The sequence below is a fragment of the Aspergillus piperis genome, assembly GCF_003184755.1.
Source record: "Aspergillus piperis CBS 112811 unplaced genomic scaffold BO85scaffold_27, whole genome shotgun sequence".
NCBI lineage: Eukaryota > Fungi > Ascomycota > Eurotiomycetes > Eurotiales > Aspergillaceae > Aspergillus > Aspergillus piperis.
The window spans coordinates 313,272-340,821 of NW_020291617.1; the positions used below are offsets into that span (position 1 = coordinate 313,272).

Sequence of the window (27,550 nt, forward strand, 5' to 3'; positions counted from 1 at the left end):
ATATACTGAATATATATAGTAGATGGAATATCCCGAATTCTATGTCCTATCTACTTCATATGATGTATGTATGTATCCCACTAGGTACAAAATCATTGTACCTGGTAGTACGTAGTATTGCCCCAATTGAAAGATTTGATTGATAGATTGATCAATGGGTACGATAAGATATGATACGATACGGATCTCCCCGTTTGCTCATCACCAACACCAACGGTAGTACAATGCTACTATTCTTGGTTACACCCATCAATTGAACTCAGTTTGATGTCCCATAAACGAGGTTTCACAAGGTATAGGAATATGAGATGTATGTAGGTTCTATTTGTTTAGAAATATAGGAGATAACCTCATTAATGATGAGTGAAATTCAGGCACTTGGCATAAGGTAGATGGATCTGCAGGGACTGCTGAGCATAAATAGGATCTGCTTTTCTCGTTTTTGATGTCGATTCTCGTGTCATTGATAAGTATATCTATCTATCTATCTATGTCAGAGTCTCTCACATTTGATATCGTCTTTGACTAGACTTCAGCTATCTAACTTGTTTGTTATTGAGTCAAAACTAGTGACACCAATCCCTATCAACCACACAAGCCGACCACCTCGGAGACCAGAGCAGTCATATCGCAAACAAAATGTCAAGTTTCTGGAACCCCAACTACAACGTTACCAGCAGTCACAGGAAGAGAAGGTCGAGAAACAAAGGCAAACAGCGCGAGGAAAACACAGCAATACCATTCTTTGGCTCCTCGACATCAGCATCACGACGGCAGCGACAGTCATCATCGTCATCATCGTCATCCTCTAGGTATGAAGAAGAAGACCTAGTCCTGGTCAGACGCAAGGATAGTCCACCGTGGTGGTGGCTGTTGTTGGTGGAAGGGACCTCGGGAGTTACGGTCATGAGAGCTGCCAAAGACGAGCACGGCTCTCGTCGTCGTCCCGGCCATAGGGTGCTTGAGCCACTTGTTGAGGGGAAAGTGGCCAATTTTTTCCCGGCAAGGTTGGATGTGGAGGAGTAGGTGTGATGCCAATGCACCTTTGTTTTTCTTTGTGTTGATTGTTCCGAGGAATATGCACTGGTTACACCCGCGATATGCCACCGATGCGGGTGACGAGTCTCGGATCGACTGATATATGGTATATGAGATGTTGAGGCGTCTTGGAATTGTTGGAATGGAAGGTTCCATCGATAAGTATATTTACTGTGATGTTTCCTTTGGCCATTCACTCGGCACAGCCTTGATGATAGGCTTCCCAGGTTTGACTCCCCTGTTCTTGGGGAGTAGAAGATGGCTTCCGAATGGTGGGAAGGGTTGCAGTGCTGTCGGTCATCTTGGCGCATTTTGCGCAGGGTGTCTGTTTGATAGTCGAGTAGGACGATATCATGTCCTAACATAAGAAAGTCAGTGTTTTGTCCACATAAACCAGATTCAGCCAGCGTAGAAAGTAGAGCCAGTCTTACAAGTAGATAAAGCAAATCCCACTGTCGCGGCCTCGCATTCAAGCACTGCGTCACAGCGGTCTCGACCTTGGAAGGCGTCTGTCCCCCAGGCGTCCTAGTAAAAACCCGCCAATCAGGAACGCCATTGCCATCCCGACCAGCAATAGCCTCGACCCTGAACACTATTCCAGCTTTGACAAGCACAACAGTAACAGCCGCTTCACTCTGACTCGCCAAGACCCGCACACCAGGCACATTCTTCTGAGCAAAGCCGTCAACAATCGCTCTCCATCCACCCTCAGTAGCCTGGATCTTCGATCGCTCCATCTCCTCATTAGCTTTCTGCTGTTGCTCAGTCTGAGCCTGCTCCTCCTCACGGAGATCCGCGAGAATGGTATCGTAATCTCGTTCCCATTTCCCCGTGGGCTGCAGCATCACGCCGCCGTTTTCTTTAATTTGCGCGTCGACGCGATCCCAGACTGCTTTCATCTCGGGACTTCTCCACATCGACTGAAACTCTTGCAGCTCGGAGACACCCGCGCGCGCTGCTTGAGCGAGCTGCTCATACAGCATTTGCGGGGACTTGGGGACGGATCTTCCCGCAGCGGCCTTGGGGTTGACAATGGGTGCCAGGGGCTCCAGAAGGCGCTCGGGAAGTAGAGTCCGTAGTTGATGGATCTGTCAGAAGTGTTAATTGCTGTCGAGCTTGACTGGAAGGAGTAATACCCACCATTGCTTCCATCTTCTGAAGCTTCGCGAGCGAGGAAACAAGTTGCGTTTCAGAGTCCCAGGCATCAGGACTGGGGTCAGTGTTACTAGCCGCCCCTGTAGAGGCTTCAGCGCCATTCGAGGGAGGGACCATGGCAGGCACGACCACTGGCATTCTAGGGAGTGTTTGACCGGGGTTGGGAGCAGATGCCATTGTCACTGTCAGTGAGAAAGGATGGCGATAGTGATTTATAGTAGCTGATTGTGAAAATCCAGCACAATTTATGAGGTGAAGGGAAGTTCCAGCAATCGTCAGCTGATAGGCCAGCACGTGTATTCAGTCCAAGTTAGGTAATTGGCAAGCTGGACTATGGATGCACGTATGAGTAAAAGTGAAGTACGTCTCTTTATGAGTCGTGTGATTGATCAAGTTCTAAGGATCTCAAAATTCAAGAGTCCACTTGACGCAGCAGGTATGGAACTGGAGACAACGTCAACAATGGCGATAGGTTGAATCTCGGTGGAGGGAATTGCGCCGCCGAAATTAGCTGACTCAGCACGCATACGGATCAGCCACTTCTGTATAGCCACAGAATGCTGTGGCTGAAATGAAAAATGCATGTACGCCGTTAGGAATAAGCAAGACCATTATGCATAACTATAAATCAGCTTTCACCGAACTAGCCCGGCTAGCTCAATCGGTAGAGCGTGAGACTCTTAATCTCAAGGCTGCGGGTTCGAGCCCCGCGTTGGGCTGTTCAACTTCCTCTTTCCCTTTGCCCGGCTAGCTCAATCGGTAGAGCGTGAGACTCTTAATCTCAAGGCTGCGGGTTCGAGCCCCGCGTTGGGCTTTCTTTTTTGCTTTTACCACTTCGTGGTGGTGAAGTGGTAAGAAAGATGAGTGAGTGGATCTTTGGGGGAGGATTCTATTCGGTAGTCACGGATTCAAATCCCGCTACCATTACAATCTTATCCATTACAAGAAGTCGCTCGTTCCTTGCTGACTCGTACTACTTTCCAATGTGAGTACTAGCCAATGAATCGATTCTTGAGTTGTCGCCATGCATTTCAATTTATAAGGACAAGATTACTTCGAGTTGAGTACTGGTAATTTGACCATAGCATATGAATATAACTACTATATTCTGACGAGCTAGGACACTGAAATATATGAAAAATATATTTCTTGTGTATCAACGTTGCTTTGCTGTCTCCGGCATAGTATTACCGAGCTACTAGAAATAGCATTGCCATCAAGAGTCAAAGTATGTAATGTAGAATCTCATCATATTAAAATATCCAGGCTAGTATATGTAGCCATTTCTGGGAATGTCCCGGGGCATGAAAAGTGTAGCTCGTCAAAATGCAAAGAAGTCGTAGCCATCCGGCGGCTTGAACAATTGATGATGTGGTTAAAACCCCAGCAGTGCTGGCAAATCACGAAGAAAACAACCGAATATGGACGCCACGGTCATGCGACAGCGTGAGACTGGAATTGATGATCGGCTCCACCATATCAGGATCGGCATTCTCAATTCTGTTGTACTGCTGTAGCAGCTTGACCATGGTGTAGCTGGCTTCAGTGAGCGCATATTGCTCTGGAAGAGACTGTTAGTAATGTGAGTGTGGCAAATATATAGGGCAACTTACGTCCAAGACAAATCCGGGGCCCGCCGTTGAATGGAAGGTACTCCCAACCCCGCTTGCTGTTCTCCTCCCATCGCTCGGGTCGGAAAGCATGGGCATCCGGGCCGTATAAGTCGGTGCGACGGTGCATTGCATATACGCTGTACGACACAAGCTCTCCCTTGCGCACGTAGACGGGGGCCTTCCCGTCGGGTCCACCACCCAATGGCAACGAAGTATCTTTGGCGGCGACACGGAAGTTTAGAGGCACAGGAGGAAGGAGACGGAGGACTGGTCTTGTTAGAAGATAATCAGGAGTGCGGCAGGGTTGGGGGTATTGCTCACCTTCGTTCAAGAAATAGCGCAAGTACGGCGTATCTTTCAGCCTAGCATGCGTGATCTTTCCGTTGGGGTGTTTAGCGTCTCCAAACTCGTCGACGATGGTCTGGCGAAGTTTGGTCCAGACATTAGGATGCCGTGCTAGGTAGAAGAAGGCCGAGCTTAGCAGACTGGCAGTGGTGTCGCGACCAGCCAGGAGGATGTTGAGCATGTTGTCACGAATCACTCTCGGGTCATCGGTATCCTCCGCCAAGGCTTCTGCGAAGATGTACCTGCCCGAATCTTTCTTTTCGGGGTGGCGCTTCGCCTCGAGAGCCAGGCGCACGTAGTGGTCAACTACCTCGTGCACAAGCTGGTTCGCTTCACGGAACTCCTTGGGGTTAACGAGCCAGTAGAATGCCATGGCTCTGGATCTCGCTGCCAGGTATTCTTGGGCCCGGTTGAACGCCTCAGCAAAACCTTGGGCGTTTCCAACGGCGGACTTTTCCAGCAGGCTCGACTCAGCAGATGTCCGCATGGATCCAACGGATTCACCAAACAGGAAATGTGTAGCAGAGTCGATGGTCAAGAGGAAGAAGAGTCGCTGGATGTCGAAACTAGAGCCATCCTTGGGAATCAAGTCCATCATCTTGGTGACATGGCCATCCATAAGGTCGAGATCAGCAACCTAGTCGCCCTCATGTGTCAGTAAGTTCTCATTGGTGGTGGATTGGTAGGATGATCAGACCTGATCGCGGGTGAACTGCGGCCTCAGCATGCCACGCGCATGAGACCAGCCCGGCCCATCCAAGGTGAAGATTCCATTACCAAGCAACGGGTAGAACTCGCGATGGCGGGTTCCCAGACCAAAATCCTGGAACTGAGTAGCTAACAGTGCCTTGATGTTCTCCGGCTCGACGGTGTTGGTGACCATGAGCCCTCCCAAGGCCTGCTGACGGAAGGTCGGTCCACTCGTCTGGTAGTGATCGGCAATGTATTCAACCCATCGTTTCTCCCTGGCCGCCTTTGCAATGCGATAGAAGCCAGTGATACCGAGGATACCGGTATCGACGGATCTAGGGGGCTGGCAGCCGAGAGCTTTGGACTTCTTGCGATGGTGGTAAGCCTGGTGGAGGGAGCCCAGGATGCGAAAGGTTAAGTAGATGGCACAAAAAAAGACAACCGCCGGAGCCAACATGACGCAACTGCGGGTAGTCTAGGAATGCGGGGAGGAAACCTAGATAGTAGATGGAGAAGTGGAAAGGAGTGATTTGAGGGATGTGAATTGAGAGATAAATAACTTTAGAGTGAATGTTATGTACAAAGAGGTATGCTAATCGACAGGGGCAGTCCGGTTCCGACCATAGACCTTATATACTTTGTCCCAATTCACCCCGCAAGGAGAGATGCAGACTTGGATTCACTTGGCGAAGAAGGGTTAGTACCAAACTCCTCGGTCGTGAGGCCCCATGTGAAATGAAGGAATGGGGTATCCCCGCCTCCATAGCCACACAGTCAGTCAGTAAGTAGACGAAGACAGGGAGACGGGAAGGGATGGATGGATGGTTCCAGCGATGCAAGAAAGTCAGAAGCGGCAATGGGCTGGAAATGATTGGAAAAGCCAACCTTGCGAGGGGGTCGTTTCCGATTCCAGATGCTTTCGGCACTCGGAAACATCGCAAGCATCTCCCAAAAGGGAAAAGCGGCTGTTGCGTCGCAGGATTTTGGACATGACGCTAATTCCAACCGCTGATCTAAAACCTCCGAGGCTTCTCTTGCATCTACTTATGTTTGCCCGCGTGTACTTTTTTCAAAGTACTATGTAGCATCTCAGGATCCACCACTCCACGGTCAACCTCGTCATCTCTTCTTTATCCAGGCTTCAGGCTCCAGGCTCCAGGCTCCAGCAAAACCCAAACACCTCCCCCCCTAGCCACCAATCACCTGGTTTGACTGGAATTCTGTCCAAAACATTCAAGCCATTGCAACAAGGCGGATGTGAAGATGCCGCGTGACAATTTACCCACGGTCGGCGTGGCCTGAAAGTCAAAGCAATGTTCCGAGTCCTTCATGACGTATCCAAAGACCGTGTCTTCATCTGTCTGCACCCCGCATGCTGGGATCGCGCTCGTAAACTCCACCCCCTGAGGTGCGATATCGTCCGTAGACAGAATAGACAGTGACCGCCACGGATCGAATTCTCCTCCGCTGAAGTAAACATTGGACGGCCGGATCGTCCATCCCCCAAACTCTTGGTTGACCTCATCCGCCCGCGGTGACGGAGGCAACAGTCCTTTCTCCACCGCATCGGGGAACTGTCGGTTACATACTTCTTGCTGGTATTTCACCGACTGGTATCGCGAGGCTAACGAATGTGGCCCTTCGTTGTTCGCTTGGAAGAATCCCCATTCGCTGCAGTATTGCCAAGTCCAAGTGATGGTCGCGGGATCGCCGTATGGCTTGGAGAAATCACAGTCAATTGGCTGAGAAGCGTTCTGAGGTCCGCAGTTGGTCCCCATATTCAGATTGACCAGCTCGAGGAAGGTGGGCCATGCTGCCCATCGTTCAGCGACATACTGGCCGCCATACGTAGGGGCAAGACCATCCGGCCCGGTAGTCCCGTTCGTCTTGGGGTCAACTTCAAGATACTCGCAGAATGCGCCTAGACCTCCAATACCTCCCGCCATACCATAGCTCTGGAAGTAGCTGTAGATGGCGGTTAGCGCTCCAGTGAAATCACCGTTGGAGTTGGCTTCGGCGCCAGGTCCGAAGAAGAGTTGTTTGATTGAGGTAGCTGTATCTTCGTTTGATAGCTGATCGTCGATAAATTCCAGAGCAGCGTGAATATCTGCCGAGCAGTTGGCCCATCCATCAGCAATCATGCCGCGGTAAACCTGGTCGTAATACACGCTCATATTGACCCGTGCTTCCACCGGAGCCGATGAGGAATAGGCTGCGAAGATGGTCTCTGGGTACTCGTTGCGAGTTAATGCAGCACGGATCCCTGCGTACGAGCCGCCAACCATGACCCACGGTGTGCCCTGCGGCGTCAGGTCCACGTCCGGATACTTCTCGCGGCTGAAGTTGCTAGCAAAGTACGGAAGATCCGCGAGCGCCTGCTTGGTGGTGAGGTATTGGTAGGTCTCGGGTGGAGATTCATAAGATATGGGCGCCGGAGTCGAGTTTCCATAGTATCTGTGCTCCCAAGCGATTCCCATGGCGTTGAACTCTATTAGGAATTCTCGGAAGAAGGAAAGAGTGGAAGTTAGGTAGGCTGAGGCTATCGATTCGCCATCCGCCTCCCCCGTATCATACACGAATATCGGGCTGCCAGGCTCATAGAATTCATCGCTGACCCAGAACCGATTTTGATAAGTGCCAGCCGATGCATTGTCATGGTCAAGAGGAATCTGAATCTTGTGATCAGTGAGAGGAACAAATAGCCAGGCTGGTGCTTTTCATACGGTGACATATTCGGTCTCCAACGCAACGGCCATCGCTGAATGTGTAACGAGAGTATTGAGGTTCTGCTCATTGTGTGTCCCCAGGTCTGGGTCAATCCCAAAGTGAGCAAGCGACTGAGTACCCCATCCAAAGGGGGTCTTTTTCTGCCCTGAGCCCATAACGGGCTGCAAGAGCAGGAAAGCCCCGATGGCTGCTATTGTGGTGGCGTATGAAGGCATAGGGGGCCTTCAAGGGACAGTGTATACAAGGGGAGAGGGGGATCGGAGCAAAGGAAGACAGTAGTAACACACAAATTCCTAAATTCTCTTCTTTTCATGATTGAAGGCATTCCTTTTGTGTCTTATGTACAAAACATAACTACCATGGTAGACAGTGAATGAGACGGTTTCGGTCACGAATGTTTGTCATACAGCAGATTCACTTCTTGTAGACGTCTGCCTACGGAAACTGAATTCAACACATGTCAACACGCTCAGCCGAGATATGGTGGGCTGCTGGGCATCGAGTGCGGCCAGAAATCCCTGTTATGTTGGACAAAACCATAACAATCAACCGACGCATCAGGGTTGATGCCTCCGTCGGGGTGTGGCTTCGGGGCGCACGGGCAGCAAAAGCCACATGTCTGTGTCTTAATTAGTGGGTTCCTGAGCAATGGCAATACGTAGCTTTTGCGGGGTTCCTTCCGCTTGCCGAAGATGCCCTGTCGATCATTTGTGCAGCGCAGGATGGTTGGGAATGCGTCTGCAGGGTCCGGACCCAGCCTCCATTCGGTATTGATGCGTGCACCATATTTATCGCCACAATTCACCTTTGCCTCCGCGGTCCTAAGCTGTGCTTCGTTTTATTAGAAGAAGCTGATTGACTCTGCAGTAGTTCAATGTTTAGGGTTACTGCTCCCAGTTTCTGTCTCGCCTTCGCCACGAGGATTGCGCTGCATGCTGAAGCAAGGGGTTGTGAAACCAAGAGGATTTGCCGAAATGAAGCGTAATACTTGACTGAGACAAATACAGGGGTATGATTAGGTAGTCTGCACTTGAACGTAACTGATATAATCTGTGTGCACGGTCTTCTCAGTCTCGTTAGTTTCCCTATCTCAGCAGCATTCGAGTAGCGTCAACGGGAATAATAGAAGAAGATTCAAGAGTTAGTCAGGGCCCAGAGACTGGCGGGAAATGAACAGAAGATCTGGCCGTAAAGATATTCCTGAACACTGCAACTGGAAGTTTGGCTTGTATGAGCCACCAGCATGCCTACACCCTCGAGCTCGTAGCTGTAATCTGTCTTGCAAGGACTCTCATCATGAGTATAGACACGGTCGAATGCGATCAATCGTACCGCAGCTTCGTATTAGAAACTAGGAATCGAAAATATACACCCATTTAGTAATCTTGCCGAGCTCTAGGGGAAATGTGAAGAAGAATGCCGAGAGTGGACGGAATGATGGTCTAGTTTCGGGCGGCGAGTCTGGCTCGGTTCGGTGTTTGTTTTGCATTCCCTTGCATTCCTCCTTTCTTGCGTTCGGAAATCCTCATGCCGTCGGCATTTGCCGACCCATGCTCTTGTATCTATTTTGACAGGTGGGCCGATTATCTCCATCATTGAGGATCTCGGAGGATCTACTGAAGACTGCAGCTTCAGGAACCGTGGTATCTCTTGTAAGACCTTTGCTACGATGAGGCTGTGACTAAATGTCATTCGATCCTATCGCCAGTATCTTCATAAACTGACTAATTGGGTTCCTAGATTCTCACAGCATCAGCAAAAGCATCATAAGCCCTTGCGTCAGTTCCATCCTTGCAGATATAAGCCGGTGCAGCCCAAGTTTAAGGTTATGTTTTCGACGTGTTAAGCATCTCACCAGAGTTGTTCAAACGCAGACTGTATTTCAACATTGGCAAGGCCATGTGACGATGCTCTGGTCTACAACAGCTCGAGAAATTCAATCATAGCATCGCCTAAAATCATCCCTCTTCTATCAAAAAGGACCGAGCTACTTGCCAGGTTATTCAAACACCATGGCTTGACATCTATAAATATTCCAAACGGACACAACCCACAACCAAATGGGTTTCTCCACAAAACAGTCGTTGCTGGATAAGGACGTTGAGAACACGATAGCATAACACTATCAGACATCCTGTAAATGTCGCTTAAGAAGATCCGCGTTGCTCGGGACGAGGTACGGTCCACCGGTGCTGTCTCGGACATCATATGGTGCGTTTCAGCATCAACATGAGCTCTTGGCGTTTAGCGGAGCGAGTACACATCCAAAGGGCATAAAGACCTTTTCCACGTGCGGATGGTTTCCATATTGTCGTTTAGATTTGGCGAAGAATATATTAAAATGAGGAGAGAGCCTATAGCTAACATGAAAACCGGCACTTCTGACTCGTGGATTGGCGCTTATGCTAAATAGTCACACCAGGTGATATCGCGCGGAGCTCCCTCCGTCCGCCAGCCAAGAAACGAGTCCGTCCACCACTGAAGAGTCTGGCCAAGGCATAGATGGGGTCCGACGCCCTCCATAATGATTAATTGGGTATATGATCGGCAACATCATGAACGCTCGTTGTCCTTTCAAGACTCAATCGGAGTCTTGACATGAAAATTCTCTCCTTGCATAGTATGCCGAAAGAAACTAGCTTCATAAGGAAGGATATTATATTGGTCACCCTGGAATATGCACGGCATTCAGAATCGAAAATCATCATGGAAGTCTGATATAATGTCAGCTGCAGATAGAGCCAAGTCAGCCATTGGTGGAAGCTATTCGTTGTCCAAGACTTTAGACCAGGGGTTGTGCATGAGGAGTCGCTAGCTTGACGGCTCTGGCTCCATCGGTACTCAGGGTTCGGCAGTGCTCCTGCTGGAATCAGTTATTTAAGGTGTAAGCTCGCAACTAACAAGAAATATACTTTGGTCTGACACTGTCAAACGCCAAGATGCTGTCCAGAACGTCGCTTCTGTCGCTTCTTTCGCTTGCAGCTGGGGTTGTCAATGCAGACTTTGGCATAACGACCAACGATGATTCCTATGTCATAAACGCCAATTCTCCCAACTCGCTGGTATTTACTGTGGACCGCGGAAGCTGCGATATTACTTCCATCGTGCATTATGGCACAGAGCTGCAGTATTCCGGCAAGGGTAGCCATATTGGTTCTGGTCTTGGAACTGCCACAGTGTCTGCTACCAAGAGTGGTAAGTTGAACCTACCCGGGAGTATGAAGTGACAAGCTGATCACGGCAGGCGACTACATCAAGGTGACCTGTGAAACGGACACATTGACCCAGTATATGGTTGTCCATGATGGTGATCCTATTATTCATATGGCCACCTACATTACAGAGGGTAGGTCTTTCGTCGGATTGTCCTCATTAGTCTCTAACAGCCGCCAGAGCCATCTATCGGCGAATTGCGATTCATTGCTCGACTCAACCCGGACGAACTCCCCAACGAGGAGCCGTTCGGCGATGTGTCCAACACTGCCGGTGGGGAGGCTATTGAAGGATCTGACGTGGTATGTCTATTGAATAGTTTCGCAGACGTTGCTAATTGCACGGCAGTTCCTCGTCGATGGGGAAACCCGTAGCAAGTTCTACTCCAGCCAGCGTTTCATTGACGATCAAAGACACTGTAAGACATGTTGGACTATCTACACGGTTCCTGCTGACTGAGTCAAGGCATCGCGGGCGACGAGCACCGCGTCTGCATGATCCTCAACCAATACGAAACCTCTTCCGGTGGCCCATTCCACAGGTAGGTACAAACCATCTATCGCAAGGACAGTACTTACAGCTTCAGGGACATCAACTCCAACAACGGAGGCGACTACAACTCCCTCTACTGGTACATGGTACGTTTCATACTCTAGATCTTGGTCTACAGCTACTGACAAAATAGAACTCGGGCCACGTTCAAACCGAGTCCTACCGCATGGGTCTCCACGGACCCTACTCGATGTACTTCAGCCGCAGCGGCACTCCCAGCACCGACATCGACACGTCCTTCTTCGCGGACCTCGACATTGAAGGCTACGTCGCCGAAGCAGACAGGGGAACCGTATCCGGAACCGCGTCAGGCGCTGACTCCAGCTTCGACTGGGTCGTTCACTGGTAGCCCTCTCACCCACCCGACTAACCGACCCAGCTAACAGAATAGGTACAACGACGACGCCCAATACTGGACCTACACATCCTCCTCCGGCAGCTTCACCTCCCCCGCCATGAAACCAGGAACATACACCATGGTCTACTACCAGGGCGAGTACGTCGTCGCCACCAGCGAAGTGACGGTCAGCGCCGGCTCGAGCACAACCAAGAATATTTCCGGCTCCGTCAAAACAGGAACGACTATCTTCAAGATTGGCGATTGGGACGGACAGTAAGTGACCTGCCTGTAACCACCCACATCACTTAATATCTAACACATTTATAATATAGACCAACCGGCTTCCGCAACGCAGAAAACCAACTCCGCATGCACCCCTCCGACTCCAGAATGTCCGACTGGGGCTCCCTAACCTACACCGTCGGCAGCTCCTCGCTAACTGACTTCCCCATGGCCGTCTTCAAGGCCGTCAACGACCCAGTAACCATCAAGTTCACCGCGACATCCGACCAAACCGGTGCAGCGACGCTGCGTATCGGAACTACGCTGTCGTTCGCAGGTGGACGTCCTCAAGCGACGGTAACCCCTCCCCACCCCTATCCTACTTAGTACTTCATGTTCAGCACAACTAAGATATATACTCAGATAAACGACTACGAAGGCTCCGCACCATCCGCACCCACGAACCTGAACTCCCGTGGCGTGACTCGCGGCGCGTATAGAGGCTACGGCGAGGTGTATGATGTTTCGGTTCCGGAGGGGACAATTGTCGAGGGGGAGAATACGGTATGCTTGCTACCTTCTACCCTACCTACTAGATATATGTTGTGAGTGAAGTTGTGGGAGTGATGTGTGCTGATAGGTGTAGATCACGATTAGTGTTATCTCGGGGAGTTCGGGGGATGAGTTTTTGAGTCCGAATTTTGTAAGTTTTCCCCTTGATGTGAGATGAGATGAGATGGTGGGTTTGGCTGATGAGTTTGGTGTTACTAGGTCTTTGATTGTGTGGAGCTGTTTCAGTGAGGATGGTATCTAGTATGAGAGGATATAGGTCCTGGTATGGGTTGACGCAATGTTGATGGTAGCCCTGTATTGGGATATTTGTGGATAAATTGATTATATCTTCTAGTCTAACCGACAAGTGATACACCCACTCTTTCATCTATAATATGTATGGACGCCAATTCAAAATCTATTACACTGATTATCTACCTACCTCCCCCCAACCTCCCCCCAACCTCCTAACAACCGCCCACCCCACAACACCAACACCAACCGCCCCGATCACCCACCTCATCCATCCCCCACCCTCTCTCCGATCCTCTCCCTTCTCCCAAACCCGATGCACCAGTTTCCCTCCAACCCACACCATTCTCACGTTCCGACTATCCCCATTCCACACCCACTTATGCACCTTCTCCTTCCACTCCTGCCCCTCATCAAACACATCCACCGCTGTCTCCACCCCACCTGTCTTCCCCCACTTCCCCGCAGGATTGAACTTCCCCAGCTTCACCAGCTGCGCATCCCACACCATCCCCTGATCAAACCCGCCAATTTGGTCCGCCATGTCAACCACCGCTGCGCCTCCGCGTGTAGCAAGGTAGAGTGCTTCTTCAATGGAGAGGACTTCTTTCGGTACTCCGTCATTATCCTTGTTTTGTCCTTCAGAAGATCCAGACATATGAGGAAGTAACCTCGACACTAGACACGCTTGGCGAACTGTTTCCAGTATGCTGGGACTGTATCCGCCGCTTACGTCGGTTCCTAGTCCCACCGTGATGCCGGCTTCAATGGCCTTGCGGACTTCGCAGATCCCCGAGCCGAGGGCGGAGTTGGACGCCGGGCAGTGAGAGAGCTTGGCCTTATTATCGGCGATCATGGTCCGCTCGTCGTCAGAGAGATGTACGCAGTGCGCGAGGATCGTCCGCGGGGTGAGCAATTTGAAATACTTATACACGGAGGTGTAATCATTTGCGTCTGGATAGAGATCGTGCACGAGTTCCAGCTCATCCAGGTTCTCCGCCAGATGCGTCTGGATATGTAGCGGGGGCGAGTAGCTCGCCGCGAGCTTGGACAACTTCCCCAGCGAGCGAGGGGTACATGAGGGAGCGAACCGCGGGGTCACGATAGGTTTGATGAGGGCACCCTCGGGATCGATTCTGTGGATGTGGTCGATACTGTCTTGGGTCTTGTCGATGGCGATGTCAGGGGATTCGTCGCGAAGGTAATCGGGGCATTGCTCGGGACGGTCCATGCAGACACGGCCGATGAGAGCGCGTTGGCCGCGGGCGAGGCAGAGGGAGGCGAGGAGGTTGGTGGCGGGAACGTGGATGGTAGCGAAGTAAGAGGCGCAGGTGGTGCCGTTTGCGAGGGTGCGGGCGATGACTTGGTTGTAGACGCGGTAGGCGTTGGGAGGAGGGATGGAGGGGAATTTGGTGCTGCCGAAGGAGGCTTCGATGGGGAAGGTGTAGTTTAGGAGCCAGTGGAGGAGGCCGGCATCGCCGAAGATGCCGGCATTGGGGTATTGGGGGGCGTGGATGTGTGTGTCTATTCGATGTTCCTCTGTATTAGTGGTGTATGCTGGTGGGTTGGGATGTGTAGGGTAGGGGTCGTACCGATGAACCCAGGGAAGAAGAACTCGTTCTCCTCCTCGCGCGCAACCACCAATGTCACTTTCACTCCGTGCTTGCCTTTATGGCCATTCTTGTCATCCACAACAGTCCACCCCTTGTGACGGAGGAATCTCTTCAAGTCCCTGTCGTTGGCAATGGACCAGTCGAATCCCTCGATGGTGCCGTCGGCAGTGGACACCCAGAGCGCGCCGCGGGTGATGGCGAGCTTGTGGCCCTCGTCAGACTTGAAGCGGGGCAGCTGGATGAAGGTTCCCACGAAGAGAGTGTATTGGGGGGACATGATTGCTGTGCTAATGCGGTAGATGCAGAAAAGAGTGTTGTATGTAGGTAGGTTCGTAGCTGACAGCTGCTAGCTAGGAGCTTGTGTGGGGAATGTGCCAATCTGCGTCGCGGGTAGTGGAAAGCTGACGCGGGGTGATGCAGGTGCTGCACGCACTTCAGCTCAATTCAGAGTGCTGGATTGGAATAATTCCGCTATGCGACGGCGATTTAGAAATGCAGCAGTCCAAAACTCCGGAAGAGAAAGTCGACAAAGTGCAACAGCCCAGCAGATGGCTGTCTTATAGTGAGGCCCGTCGCGTCCGGTTCCGGGGCTGCTCGGCCGGCTCCGATCCTGAAAGCGGCTAGTGTGACGATAAGATACGGATTGCCTATCTGGGATGGTTATCTTTTGTTTGGCTTGTTTGCAATGGTATTAATTGATTGATGGAACATTCATGTTTTTATTAATATTTCTAAAACGCCATCCTTGTCTATCATGACAATGTTGAATCGCTGGTCATGCAAGTCGTATCAATATGCAATGCCCAATCCAGAATGTTGAAAATATGGTATCAAACGCAATCGTACACATGGGTATCATAGACTATCTACTCGCTATCCTCCACCGGTCCGCAGGTACAGAAGAGGTTCTGGTCACCGTAGGCTGGAATATATTAGCAAAAGTCTTCAGGAAAGCAGTGGGAAAGGTACTTACCATCATCTACACGCGTCACCGACGGCCAGAACTTCTTCTCCACCAGGTACGGCAACGGGTACGCCGCCGTCTCGCGGGTGTACGGCCGGTTCCACTCGCTAGACAACAGGTCACGCTGGGTGTGCGGTGCCATTTTCAGCACGTTGCCCTCCTGGGGCTGGGCGCCGCTCTCGACGGCGGCAATCTCCTCCCGGATGGAGATGAGGGCATCGCAGAACCGGTCAAGCTCCGCCTTGTTCTCCGACTCGGTGGGCTCGATCATCAGCGTGTTGGCCACGGGCCACGACATGGTCGGGGCGTGGAAGCCGTAGTCCTGCAGACGCTTGGCGATATCGATAGCCTCGACACCACAGGTGTCCTTGAACTTGCGCACATCGAGGATGAACTCATGGGCACAGCGGCCGTTCTCGTTGGTGTATAGGATAGGGTAGTGGTCCTTGAGACGAGCCAGGATGTAGTTGGCGTTGAGCAGTGTGATCTTTGTTGCGTGTGTAAGGCCCTTGGATCCCATCATGTTGATGTAGTTGAAGGTGATGGGCAGGATGCTAGCGCTACCCCAGGGAGCAGCGCTGATCGGGGGCGAGGACGACTCGGACCGCTTGGACTGAAGGTACTCGCTGCCCGGGTGAGAGGGAAGGTAGGGCCGCAGGTGTTCGGCCACACCAATGGGACCGACACCAGGACCACCGCCACCGTGGGGGATACAGAAGGTCTTGTGCAGGTTCAAGTGGCACACATCAGCACCAATCTCGCCAGGAGAGCACAGACCGATCTGGGCGTTCATGTTGGCACCGTCCATGTAGACCTGGCCACCATGCTGGTGGACAATCTCACAGGCCTGCTTGATGCCAGGCTCATACACACCAAAGGTGCTGGGGTAGGTGATCATTACAGCCGCCAGCTCGTCCTTGTGCTTCTCACACTTGGCCTTCAAGTCTTCCAAGTCCAGGTTGCCGGTCTTGGTGTCGCACTTGATCGTCACCACGCGCATACCAGCCATGGCAGCACTGGCAGGGTTGGTACCGTGAGCCGATACGGGGATCAAGCAAATGTTGCGCTTGTCGCCTTCGTGGGCCTCCTGGTACTTCTTGATGACGCGCAGACCAGCGAACTCACCCTGCGCACCGGAGTTGGGCTGCACGGTGACTTCGGCCATGCCGGTGATGTCTGCGAGCTGCTGCTCGAGGTCATCGATCATCTGGGTATATCCCTTGGCCACATCAGCCGGCAGGAACGGGTGCATCTGAGAGAACTCAGGCCACGAGACCGGAATCATCTCCGTGGTTGCGTTGAGTTTCATGGTGCAGGATCCAAGAGGGATCATGGAGTGGGCCAGGGACAGATCCTTGGACTCGAGGTGACGGATATAACGCAGCATTTCCGTTTCGGAGTGGTGGGTGTTGAACACGGGGTGGGTCAGGTAGGCAGAGGTACGCTCCAGGCTGGCGGGCACAGGAGCAACAGCCAGATCCTCTTCCAAGCCAACCTCGGCCTTGGAGGCGTGGGCGGCAAACACCTTAAGGATAGACTTCACCTCCTCACGGCCGACAGTCTCGTCCAGAGAGATTCCGACCTTGGTGTCGCTCAACCGGCGGAGGAACATGGACTGCTCACGAGCAGCCGCAATGATGGCATCGGTTTCTTGGGCACCGGACAGCTCGACAACAACCGTGTCGAAGAGAGCACCACCATCAGCGCTGTTCGACTTGATCGGAACATTGTAACCCAAGCCGGCGAGCTTCGCCTGCAGAGTAGTGGTCATCGACATGATGCGCTGGGCGATAGCCTTCAAGCCAGCAGGTCCGTGGTAGACAGCATACATGGCGGTCATGTTGGCGAGGAGGGCCTGGGCTGTGCAAATGTTGCTAGTGGCCTTCTCACGGCGGATATGCTGTTCACGGGTCTGCAGGGCCAGTCTCAGGGCACGGTTGCCCAGACGGTCCTTGGATACACCCACAACACGGCCGGGAACCTTGCGCTTGTACTTGTCCGCGCAAGCAAAGAAGGCGGCGTGAGGACCACCGTATCCCATGGGGACACCCAGTCTCTGGGCGCTTCCAAACGCAATATCGGCACCGAACTCGCCAGGTGCCTTGAGAAGAGTCAAGGCCAGAAGGTCAGTAGCAACACTGAAGGTACCACCGTTGCCGTGGATCGTGTCACTCAAAGACTGGAAGTCGTAGATACCACCCTCGGTGTCGGGGTACTGAGCCAACACACCAATCAGTTTGTCACCCTGCTCCTTGACCAGCTTAAAGTCATCCGCCAGAATATCGCCGACCACCAGGTTGATGCCGAAGCCCTCTGCGCGGGAGCGCATCACCGCAATGGTCTGAGGGTGGCAGAGGTGAGACACCACGTAAGCCTTGCCGGCCTTCTTCTGCTTCGACATGGGCAGGGTGGCCAAGGACATGGTCATGGCCTCAGCGGCCGCAGTACCTTCATCCAAAACCGAGGCATTGGCGAAGGGCAGACCGGTGAGATCGGCAGTCAGCGTCTGGAAGTTCAGAAGGGACTCGAGACGACCCTGACTGATCTCCGGCTGGTAGGGAGTGTAGCTGGTGTACCACGCCGGGTTCTCCAGGACGTTACGGAGGACGACTGGGGGCACAATGGTCGGGTAGTAGCCTGTTCCGAGGTATGTCTTGCCCGAAACATCGATTTGCTTGCGGTAGGTATCCAAGAGCTTCAGCATATCCGTCTCTCCCAGACCACCGTGCACGCTACTGCGAGGAAGATTGGCGGTGGAGTGCGGAGCAGACACCTTCAGGTCCTTCTTGGACAGGATATCCGCCGGCAGCACTTGCTTGACGAACTCATCGAGCGACGCTACCGGAGGATCCAGGGTGGCAAGCATCTCCTTGGCGGCATCGGGATTGGGGCCAATATGACGTCTGGGGAAGGTATCGAGGGGTTGGAAAAGATCCGGGGGATGAGGCACGCCATGATCCGCGACGGAGCTGGTGTAGACAGGCCGTCGTGCAGAAGGCGACTGCTGTGTGGTGGTGTGAAGGGAACGAACCAAGGGAGAAGCTCTCCGCACCGCAATTGGCGAGGGAGCAGCGCGCAAACGAGAGCGCAGCGCCAGCTGGCGAGTGCCACGCAGAGCGCACAAAGATGCAGCCATACCTACAATTGAGCTAGTCCAACGATTTCAAGGATGGTGGACGGTAGGTAGGTGGGAGGGTAGGAGGGGAGTCTAGGGAAGGGGAGGTATAGACCCGGTTGCGCGAGACTTCAGCACATGAGATTGCGCAACACAGTTGAGGAGACGGAGGTAAGGAAGATGAGGAGGAGAGAGGAGAGAATATGAAATTAATTGCGACGATGAGTGATAAAAAGAAAAGAATAGACTGGAGGGGAGCAGATAGCAAGAATAATTAATCCTCCTCGACCGCGGGCGCCACGGATACTCGCGTCGGGAAACTGTCTGTCCGGCCGATAACGCTGGCCCCGGGCCAATCACAAGACGAGATATAGCTCCGGTCCCTCGCGATGGAGCCCCGCCATTTGCGATAAGCCCGCGATAAGATTCCCTTTCCCGCGGGAAATGCTTGCCTGCATTTATCTGTTTGATCAGTTCTTGCACTGTTTCTTTTGTTATATCTGATGCTCAAAGATAATTTGTGGCTGACGAAATATATCCCACTGAGCAGATGCCCCACTGCTAATTTTCTCACCAATTGACCTATACAAAATGTTGAAGGGAGGAAAAGAACAGCCTTCCTCCGCAATGGAAGCTCCTCCGATAGCGTTCCCCGGTGATGCAATCATGGACTTTCCCCGTGGAGCTGGGCCCGTCGGTAAGAGTCCCCCTTGCGAGCTGTGCGCTGCTGCAGCTGCAACATGAACTTTTATTCCAGTCTCTGACTTACGTTACTGTGTATGTACAACTGGTCTCAGCTGTTTATTGGTAATCTGAAAAATTACTCATCTGATAATTATGGGCATTGCACATCCTTGCTTACACAATGCAGTAGTTATGCAAGAATATAGATAGTAGCGTGCAGCTCCCGATCTAGAACACGAACACCCCGGCTGCTTTCCCGACGGGCAATTCCATTGCGCTCCACATCATTGGCTATCTCCAGTATTTGACGGCACAAACATTAACGGAATACTAATTTCATCTCCCATCCCGACAGAGATACCAGCCCAAATCCACACAATACCAAACCGAATATAAAAACCCTACTTTCCCGTCCTAGATAGTATACCGGAAATCGGCGGACCCCTCAATAACACGCTCTCCCCGATCGGCTTGCTTATTCGCATATCGGAACCACACACTCAGAGCAGCCACTGTGATCATCGTAACAAGGTTGCACCTGTATCACACTTAGCTTAGTGCAACCAACAAACGCACCCAAAATCATAATAAAAAATAAAGAGACAGAAAACTCACGCAATAGTTGTCCATATTCCCGGTCTATATTCAGGCGCATCTTTTGACTGAAACACCAAACTACTGAGGATGCCACCAATGGCTCCTACTCCAATTAGTGTCGCACTGCAAAACGCGCGCGTCCACTGGCCCCGGATATTGTTGGCTTGATAGGCCATGACAGCGGGGATATTGGAATTCGCCCCCGCGACCACCAGAAATACTCCCACGTATCGCGCTGCATTGCCTTTAGCAAATCCCATCAGCGGAAGGCCGATGATGCCGACTACGGCGTTGAACGCCACGATTGGTCCCCGTGTGCGATACCGATCGCTTATCCAGGCTGTTGTATACATCACGATACCCGCGAAGCCGTAGGGAGGTGCGACCAGACACTGTGCGGCGCCGGTGCTGAAGCCCATTCCGTCTTGAAGGATGATGGGGAGGAAATACGCGATGGCGTATGCCCCGGTTGTGCTGCATCTGCTTGTTGTCAGATCTTTATAGGAACAGTGGCGTGAAGAGAACTGACAGGCAAATTAACGCGAAACCCCAGATTTTCAGGTCGAGAGCTGGACTGAAGAATCGCTTGAAGGTAAAAGGCTCTCCATTTCCATCGGTACGGTCTCGGTTGATGCGTCGGACGATGAATGCACTCTCCCTCTCATTCAGGAACTTCCAGGACTTGTGTGCCTTTTCGGGAAAGTCAACCATGAAGACAAAGGTCAACAGTCCGATAACACCCGTAATCTAGGGATCATTAACACAATGTCTCCTTGTTCGGATCAAAAACATACCACGCCCTCCATTATGAATATCCATCTCCACCCTGATATGCCCTGAATGCCTCCCATTTGCATCAGACCAAAGGCAAGTACACCGGCTAGTGCTGAGGCTACACAGCCGATAAGGTAAAAGACTGAGTATCGCTTTTGAATGTCATCTGTGTTGTCAGCCAAATTACATGGATGTTGGTCTGCGTAACTTACATCGGACGTACCAACTTGAAAGAAGGTACACACAGCCCGGGAAGTAACCTGCAAGAAGATATGTGAGCCAATTATGCAAGGCAAAGAATTGTTACACCAAGTCACACTCACCTGCTTCCAACGCACCAAGGAGCACACGGATTGCGACCATTTGCTTCCAATTTTTGACAAAGCCCATTCCCTAGAGTAGTAACCGTCAGGCTTCTAGTTTCTCAAGGATTGAGGGAACGGAGTCAACGTACTACGAGAATTGCTCCCCACGATATGACCAGCGTTCCCAGAAACAAAGTCGGGCCCACCTTCCGGATGATGACCGTCATCGGAGGTTGAAAGACCACATAGGGTATGAAGAAAACGAGAATCACGACAGACTAGACCTCGTCAGAATATGCATCCTCAAATGACAGAGTAGAACTCACATAGCGAGTCCCAACTCCAAGCTGCAAGTCCTTCGTCATGCTGATTTCCAGTCAAAAATCGATCCAACACAACATAATCTGTTCATCAACCAAATCCAAGAAACTTACCCAGCAACCGCCGCCATACTAAGATTTGTCCTATCCATAAGCGAAATGCAATACGCCAACCCAGCCATAGTCACCAGCCGACGATCAACCCGATAAATGATCTTGCGCTGCTCTGCAGGCGTAAACTCCTCATCATAGTCCACATCATTAATCCCAGACTTATCGATATCCTCAATCCGCTCGACACTGGGTGGTTTCTCAATGTCCTTAGACGACATGGTGGTTCAGCCAGCTATAACAAATCGAGTCCGAAATATATTAGCCTGATAGATATGAATTAAAAGAAAATCGAAGCAGGCTGCAACCATATATCAATAAAACGCCTCCCAGCAACGCAGCACAAATCGCCGCGCTTGACCCCCGCGATGCGTGGCAAGCCACATTTCTTACACACCAGCTCAGCTGATAGCATGCGGCATTTGCTCAGTAGTTACCAAAAATCAGGAATACGAGTCTAGATTGGACCAACATCGACGCAATGATGTATAGCACCGCGCGTTCTCCACATTTTCCCCAGGTTTACGGACTGTAAGGCCGATGCGGGGAGGAGCTATGATCGAATGCGGGGGAGTTGATTATCAGCCACTAGTTAAGGCTGCGAGTCAATTGGAGGGACCGTCGCTAGGTATATTTCTGGCGAACCTATCGAGAAGGTTGATCGGGTTGAGGTCTCGTCGGGCCGATATAGGGCCGCTTGTAGCTCTTAGGGGTTACCATCCGTAATCGCTAATGTCTACATAAAGAGGAGGCAAGCCTTCAAAGGGTTTATCGAAAAGCATGGATGGGCGATTAAGTCACCTGCCGACATACAGAGAGCATTTCTAGTGATCGAACATCGCACGATGCAACAAAGATAATACGACCCTCGCGACAAATTGTCTGCCCCGGTTGGCCAAAATATATCTTACTACGCGCAAGATCCGAGATAGAGTTCGAGAAAAGCAATCTAACAACGATACGAACTAGGCAACATTCCTAGCCAATTTTAACCGACCAGCCCTACGGCCATTCCTCCATTCCTGGCATATGTCTCAGGCCTGCTCGGCACGTCTCCAAATGGATAAGCGCAAACCTAAGCATCCCCGCCACCAGGCCGAGTTTCTTTGTTCTCTGGTTTCTAGCACTCCCGAATCTTGCCATGTTTGCGTACTGGCTTCCACCTCGCGATGGCATTTGATGATATGCTCGGCCCGGTTGTTGCGTAACCGGGCCGATCTTAAGTTTGACCTAGTATCTGGTCCCCAGCGGCCCGAATATAGAAATGCTATTACTCCGTGTACTTCTGGTTTGAATCTCATTTCGAGTACGTAGACTCCGAATGACGTCCACCGACCCATACATCAGCATCCAGAGCTATGTGTTGAGCATGGCTAGAGGTATACTTCTGTCACGGGGGATAATCGTACCTATGCATGACGCTTGAGCCGTATCAATGACCCGTAAATTCCACCGTGACGCATAATTTGCTTGGGACTCTCGTGAAATGCCAATGCCTTCAACACTAGCATTAGCGGCTCCTACTTTGGGAGTGGCCTCGAAGGTCTTTGACACTTGGCGCTCGCGTTTCTCTCCAGTGGGGATTTGGGGTCCAAAGAACTCAGTGATTTCGAGACTTGAAGTGTGAGTCTGCCTCCTTTGACACTCAGTCTCATGGAATTTCATGGTAATACATTTGTGATGTTTGTCAATACTAAATATACTCGCGATAACCTGTTTCAAACTTATTCGTAAAGAGCTAATAATCTCATTATAGTAACCGAGATGACAAACGCTCGGTATAGGATTTTCATGTCATTTACACTTTGGGTTACAGTTCACGTACATACTGATATGTCGTGATAAACTATATTTCCAATTTCATCAGTGCAGTGATGTTATACTATGCTATCATAGCCACTCTGGATTCGGTCGTTGAAGGACGGTAGGAAGGGAAAATCATTCAGGGAACGATGTGATTCGCCTGGATAATGCCCATCCGTGTGGGCAGGTACCCGCGAACACGTATTTTTCATAAAGATACAGGTATACGCGGATCTTACCATACCAGAATAATATGCATCCCTCAATGACTTCGGAAAATATCAAATTATAGTTGAGTTTAGGAGACGCTCCAGGTGTCGAGATATGGGGAAGAGGAGTACCCTCATAGTATACGATAATTCTTTAGGAGTAGGATAATTGTTGGTATCTCCTTGTATTTACAATACAGCAGGCAATCAGTATCAAACCATTACATCTTCGATACGAAATACCTCCCCACTTGCATGCAGCAGCAACTTGTACTACTATATAGGGCTACAGCTCCCCACTCGATAGAAGTCAAGGGCCCAAACTTCCTTCCCCTCTCTGTGGAAAAGTCTTCAGTCCAAACCTCAATTGCCATCTCCATCATGCCCGCCAATGCAATCACTATCATCTTCTCACCCTACCACGTCGGCATCCGCGACCACCGAGTCGGCAACGGACCCCACCGCATTCGCCAACACGGCATCATCCAAGCCCTCGAAGGCCTAGGTGTTGAAGTCAATTTGATCGAACTCGAACCAGTCGACAAATTCGAAGGCGAGATTGGTCGCAGCTTCGAGCTCCTCCGACGCACGTCTACGACCGTCACTCAAGCAGTTGAAAACAACACCTTCCCCATTATCCTCTCAGGCAACTGCATGGCAAGCGCAGCGGTAGCCTGCGGATTGAACACCAACAATCTAAAATTCATCTACTTCGATGCTCACGACGATCTAGATTCACCTGATGTCAACGAGAACGGTTATCTCGACGCGATGGGCCTTTCCATGCTCCGTGGCGAGAGCTGGAAGACTCTTATGAGGACGGTTCCTGGATTTAAACCTTTCACGTATGATGGCAACTTCCTGTACTGTGGACTACGGGATCAGAGTGATGTTCAACGCCAGCGGGTGATTGATGCAGGGATGAGTGCTATATGGGGTGATAGCGACCGTAAGGTCGACTTTGTGGGTGAGTTGCGCAGGGAGTTGGACCTCAAGTCGTATGGTCCGGCTTTGGTGCATTTAGATTTGGATGTGCTGGATGAGACTTATGGGAAGGTTAATGATTACCCTTCCCCCGGGGGATTGTTTGAGAGGGACTTGTTGGGTTGTATGGAATTGGTGCCTACGAGGAGCACACCTATGTCTCTTACTGTCTGTTCTTTTGATCCTGACGTGGGAGATGGCGATAGAATTGCAAAGATTGCTGTTCGCGCGGTGACTGCGTTCATTCGATCTTTGTTGGATACAGGGGTGATACTGAGACAGGATTTATAAGGATATGGGTAGAGTTATGATTTGGAGGGAAGGAAGTTTATAACAAATACGGATTACTCTATTTAGTGTGGAACTGCGAGACCGATGAAGGGAATCCACGAAAAAATTGAAATATAAGGCAATCAATATTAGTTTGAAGCTCTTGGAGTGGTAAACCTGAACCAATCAAAGTCTGGTATTGCCCCCTTTTATCAAGTTATGAGCACAGAAATACGGTTTGCGAAGACGGCATTATATATCAGAAAGACAATCACGTATATAATACACGCATCAGGAATACTGCGGATAAAGTAATGCTATCTTCAATGCAACACATCATTTCTCCAACAACTTTCGAGAAGCATGTCACCAAATGCTCTCTTCTCCTGATTGATAATCTCCAGAAATCTACCAGAGAGGCCTCCGTGCAATTTCATAGATCGAACCCATGCTCCCAGTCGGTATCGGGAAGAGGACCCGACAAGAATGCATCATCACCTGCGGATAGAAAATTGTGGGGATTGAACAACTCCTGATCCATATGTAAGCTCCCTCCAAAGAAAGGGCTACTATATTCCGCAGCCTGAACCGCTAATGGTGAGTCCAATGGGTCCTGCAGCCATGCATCAACGCTACCTGCAATCTCTGAATCATGATTTTGGCGTTCGTCTTGATACTCAAGAGAGGATTCAACAGGTGACTGGCCCTTGTTCTTCACAATATCATGGACCCTCCATTTCTGTGAAACCAGGCCAACTGCCCGTACTGAACGCTTTGCCCATCCCCAGGCGATGCTCATTTGCTCCAAGTAATGAAGCGTTTCTAGGAAAAGCTGTCTCGATTTATCCCTTAATTGACGGTCTTTGGAGGTCATGTTGAAAAGATGGATGAATGCAGCGGTACGGGCAGGATCAACTACGGATATCGATACCTTTCTCTATTAGTTAAGTGGATTAGTACAAGACACGGTAAGTGCGTATAAACGATGAGTGGTGTGGTCTTCACCAAGGTAAAGAACTTAGCGTAAGCCCTGAACAGAACTGTTACTTTTTCTGCGGCTTTTATGCATGTTTCCCAGCTTGTAGAGGCGGATTCATTTATGGAGCGACGGGAAGGGCCGTTATCGCTGGGTATAGAGATAAACGGCCGATGGAGAAGTATAACCAAGGTGTAAAAGTGCATGCTGAAAGAGAGTCAACAGGTTTTGATAGAATCTAGCATAGGTCATGGCACGTACTGGAAACAATACATATGCGGTGGCAAGGGCCTTGAAGAAGTTGGTGGCAGGCGAAGAACACTTGGCAAGTTGTTATAGAGAGCAGTTAATGCTATATCAGTCTTCGTCATTATGCTCTTCTTTTCGGTGAAGGAAACAATATATTCAGGGCTATAACTATAGGCGAACATAAGCAACTTAAATGAAGTAACCAAAAGATGGTTATAACTTACATGTCATCTAGTGGACGAGCTGCTAATCGCAAAAGTTGACATGTATTGATGAAAGTAGTGATAGAGTACGATAGATATGGATGGCTAGCTGAGGATGTCGAGTGTCCATTCCATTGGCCATATTCAACATCAGCTAAATTGGATGGGAAATCGACCTGTATATCGCGCTCAATGATGATACTTGGTCGACCAATGCCGACAGTAAACAATCTTGTCGGTTAGCATGCAGCGAAAACGTTTTTATCTACAGATAAGTGAACTACACGCTTACTTTTCAATCATGTAACAACCCCACCATGCGATTGACCGCAGCTCAACTTCGTCAGGAGTCATGGATCCCGAAGAAACCCACAAATGTGGGTTGATATGTAGCCCTAGGTTATATGCCATTCGAATGGCAATCCCTGTGCGGGTAGTGAGCTATCACTTGAAGGGGTTATCAAGATTTTATTGGAAAGGTACACATACCGAGGTAAATCCAACCAGATGGTTCATTGTCCTTGGCCATTTCAAATAGAGATAGATGTGCGGCGGCCACTATTGTTGAAACTCGTGGGGCCTTGATCTCTTCGAACAGGAGAGCCTGGGCCTTTTGGGAGAAACCGTCACCTGCAGTACTCGAATCATTAGGGACAGTGCGGACTTTAGGATTATCAGAGTATCTCGCTGCCAAGGCTAGCATGGAGTGAAGAAGCAACGGGGTACAGTATCCATCATCCAAGCGAGCTTCCAGACTCCTGAGGAACACTTTTTGATAAACCAAATACTGCCAAGGATTCTGCCAATTCCAGTAAATTTCGAGGAGTTCTTCTCGGATTTCGGGATCTACACCAATTGGCTGTAATGGCTGGTCTGGGTTTTGGCGAAAGGTAAAGGGCTTTGCTCCCTGTCGTTCCATAAAGCTGAGATTGCTGCGCGAGCCAAAGTACCGCAGCTGGTCGCCTTCTCCTATGCTTAGGCCCCCAAGGACATCGGTGATATCATCAATAGGGTCTCGGGATTGAGACTGAGCCCCAGAATTATCTTTATTTCCCACTTTGTCATCCTGACTCTGCAACTGGTGAGTTGTTGTACTAATTGTATCGCTTTCTTGGGGCTGATATTTTGCTAATTGCGACTCCAAAAATTCTATACGAGCATTCAGAGCTTGTATGTGCTGCTTGGTTGGTGGCCTTGTTCGTGTCAACGACCGACTAACAAGCAATGTAACCGTTTAACATGCTTACTTGCGTTTCTCCTTATCATATTTATACTCGCAGTTTTCCGCGTAGCTCAAGCATCCAGCACAAGATGGTTTGGCACCATCACACTAACTCGATATCGGAACGTTAAGGCTCATAAATTTGGTACCATTCGACGATAATGAATTGCCAACGAGTCCGCTTACCTTGATTCGTTTCCTCCGGCAAACTTCACAAGCGACAGACACCCTTCTACGGTATGTTTGTGGTTGGGGCATGATGATGATCTTCTAAAAGATGTATGTAACAAAAGTGATGGTTAGTAATGTGGTAGCCAGTAACTATCGGTGGCAAGCGGGCGCGACGGAATCTCTTTTTTCCTGTGGAATACCCGCTTTCCATCAGCAACCGTGGGTTTTCCTATTAGTACGTCGTGCTATCCTACATAAACTTTAATATATTGATGATTTGC

The 27,550-nt window shown here is 50.5% G+C and overlaps 11 protein-coding genes and 2 non-coding genes across 13 annotated transcripts; 5 read left to right on the forward strand and 8 right to left on the reverse strand.

Annotated features, from left to right (window-relative positions):
• Nucleotides 1-426: 426 nt before the first annotated feature.
• BO85DRAFT_170406 (uncharacterized protein) lies at nucleotides 427-1,128 on the forward strand. The gene has a single exon (XM_025654285.1). It carries the CDS (start codon nucleotides 640-642, stop codon nucleotides 1,024-1,026), a length of 387 nt encoding a protein of 128 aa, XP_025510899.1. The 5' UTR covers nucleotides 427-639; the 3' UTR covers nucleotides 1,027-1,128.
• Nucleotides 925-2,476, reverse strand: BO85DRAFT_170409 (RNA polymerase II mediator complex subunit MED27 domain-containing protein). Its single transcript, XM_025654286.1, has 3 exons — nucleotides 2,179-2,476; nucleotides 1,470-2,126; nucleotides 925-1,396 (listed from the first exon to the last, which is right to left on the reverse strand). Exons 1-3 carry the CDS (start codon nucleotides 2,368-2,370, stop codon nucleotides 1,232-1,234), a joined length of 1,014 nt encoding a protein of 337 aa, XP_025510900.1. The 5' UTR covers nucleotides 2,371-2,476; the 3' UTR covers nucleotides 925-1,231.
• A 363-nt stretch (nucleotides 2,477-2,839) lies between these two features.
• BO85DRAFT_t266 lies at nucleotides 2,840-2,912 on the forward strand. The gene has a single exon. It is a non-coding gene; the product is annotated as a tRNA-Lys (tRNA).
• A 22-nt stretch (nucleotides 2,913-2,934) lies between these two features.
• On the forward strand, nucleotides 2,935-3,007 carry BO85DRAFT_t267. The gene has a single exon. It is a non-coding gene; the product is annotated as a tRNA-Lys (tRNA).
• Nucleotides 3,008-3,424: 417 nt separating this feature from the next.
• On the reverse strand, nucleotides 3,425-5,677 carry BO85DRAFT_453642 (cytochrome P450). The gene is made up of 4 exons (XM_025661097.1): nucleotides 4,849-5,677; nucleotides 4,128-4,788; nucleotides 3,807-4,073; nucleotides 3,425-3,754 (listed from the first exon to the last, which is right to left on the reverse strand). Exons 1-4 carry the CDS (start codon nucleotides 5,296-5,298, stop codon nucleotides 3,594-3,596), a joined length of 1,539 nt encoding a protein of 512 aa, XP_025510901.1. The 5' UTR covers nucleotides 5,299-5,677; the 3' UTR covers nucleotides 3,425-3,593.
• Nucleotides 5,678-6,029: 352 nt separating this feature from the next.
• On the reverse strand, nucleotides 6,030-7,783 carry BO85DRAFT_505531 (putative serine peptidase, family S28; the record flags this gene model as incomplete). The annotated part of the gene is made up of 2 exons (XM_025664335.1): nucleotides 6,030-7,510; nucleotides 7,565-7,783. The coding sequence occupies 2 exons, from the start codon at nucleotides 7,781-7,783 to the stop codon at nucleotides 6,041-6,043; spliced, it is 1,689 nt and encodes a 562-aa protein (XP_025510902.1). The 3' UTR covers nucleotides 6,030-6,040.
• Nucleotides 7,784-10,507: 2,724 nt separating this feature from the next.
• On the forward strand, nucleotides 10,508-12,696 carry rglA (putative rhamnogalacturonase B; the record flags this gene model as incomplete). Its single annotated transcript, XM_025664336.1, has 12 exons — nucleotides 10,508-10,763; nucleotides 10,813-10,914; nucleotides 10,962-11,083; nucleotides 11,130-11,199; nucleotides 11,247-11,322; nucleotides 11,368-11,419; nucleotides 11,467-11,678; nucleotides 11,725-11,946; nucleotides 12,006-12,252; nucleotides 12,319-12,459; nucleotides 12,542-12,598; nucleotides 12,667-12,696. The coding sequence occupies 12 exons, from the start codon at nucleotides 10,508-10,510 to the stop codon at nucleotides 12,694-12,696; spliced, it is 1,587 nt and encodes a 528-aa protein (XP_025510903.1).
• A 135-nt stretch (nucleotides 12,697-12,831) lies between these two features.
• On the reverse strand, nucleotides 12,832-14,834 carry BO85DRAFT_481553 (chlorohydrolase family protein; the record flags this gene model as incomplete). Its single annotated transcript, XM_025663064.1, has 3 exons — nucleotides 14,292-14,834; nucleotides 12,966-14,223; nucleotides 12,832-12,835 (listed from the first exon to the last, which is right to left on the reverse strand). The coding sequence occupies exons 1-3, from the start codon at nucleotides 14,587-14,589 to the stop codon at nucleotides 12,832-12,834; spliced, it is 1,560 nt and encodes a 519-aa protein (XP_025510904.1). The 5' UTR covers nucleotides 14,590-14,834.
• Nucleotides 14,835-15,005: 171 nt separating this feature from the next.
• Nucleotides 15,006-18,644, reverse strand: BO85DRAFT_430687 (glycine decarboxylase subunit P). Its single transcript, XM_025658298.1, has 2 exons — nucleotides 15,286-18,644; nucleotides 15,006-15,234 (listed from the first exon to the last, which is right to left on the reverse strand). Exons 1-2 carry the CDS (start codon nucleotides 18,410-18,412, stop codon nucleotides 15,179-15,181), a joined length of 3,183 nt encoding a protein of 1,060 aa, XP_025510905.1. The 5' UTR covers nucleotides 18,413-18,644; the 3' UTR covers nucleotides 15,006-15,178.
• A 661-nt stretch (nucleotides 18,645-19,305) lies between these two features.
• BO85DRAFT_430691 (putative phthalate transporter) lies at nucleotides 19,306-21,429 on the reverse strand. The gene is made up of 9 exons (XM_025658299.1): nucleotides 21,186-21,429; nucleotides 21,078-21,117; nucleotides 20,901-21,029; nucleotides 20,770-20,839; nucleotides 20,659-20,706; nucleotides 20,467-20,612; nucleotides 20,202-20,419; nucleotides 19,691-20,152; nucleotides 19,306-19,613 (listed from the first exon to the last, which is right to left on the reverse strand). The coding sequence occupies exons 1-9, from the start codon at nucleotides 21,401-21,403 to the stop codon at nucleotides 19,490-19,492; spliced, it is 1,455 nt and encodes a 484-aa protein (XP_025510906.1). The 5' UTR covers nucleotides 21,404-21,429; the 3' UTR covers nucleotides 19,306-19,489.
• A 1,109-nt stretch (nucleotides 21,430-22,538) lies between these two features.
• BO85DRAFT_492650 (uncharacterized protein) lies at nucleotides 22,539-22,847 on the reverse strand (the record flags this gene model as incomplete). The annotated part of the gene is made up of 1 exon (XM_025663789.1): nucleotides 22,539-22,847. One exon carries the CDS (start codon nucleotides 22,845-22,847, stop codon nucleotides 22,539-22,541), a length of 309 nt encoding a protein of 102 aa, XP_025510907.1.
• Nucleotides 22,848-23,517: 670 nt separating this feature from the next.
• On the forward strand, nucleotides 23,518-24,707 carry BO85DRAFT_453645 (arginase family protein). The gene has a single exon (XM_025661098.1). It carries the CDS (start codon nucleotides 23,576-23,578, stop codon nucleotides 24,467-24,469), a length of 894 nt encoding a protein of 297 aa, XP_025510908.1. The 5' UTR covers nucleotides 23,518-23,575; the 3' UTR covers nucleotides 24,470-24,707.
• Nucleotides 24,708-24,881: 174 nt separating this feature from the next.
• Nucleotides 24,882-27,359, reverse strand: BO85DRAFT_430696 (uncharacterized protein; the record flags this gene model as incomplete). The annotated part of the gene is made up of 8 exons (XM_025658300.1): nucleotides 24,882-25,385; nucleotides 25,454-25,631; nucleotides 25,686-25,841; nucleotides 25,898-26,107; nucleotides 26,169-26,301; nucleotides 26,360-27,069; nucleotides 27,124-27,206; nucleotides 27,285-27,359. 8 exons carry the CDS (start codon nucleotides 27,354-27,356, stop codon nucleotides 24,882-24,884), a joined length of 2,046 nt encoding a protein of 681 aa, XP_025510909.1.
• Nucleotides 27,360-27,550: the final 191 nt, after the last annotated feature.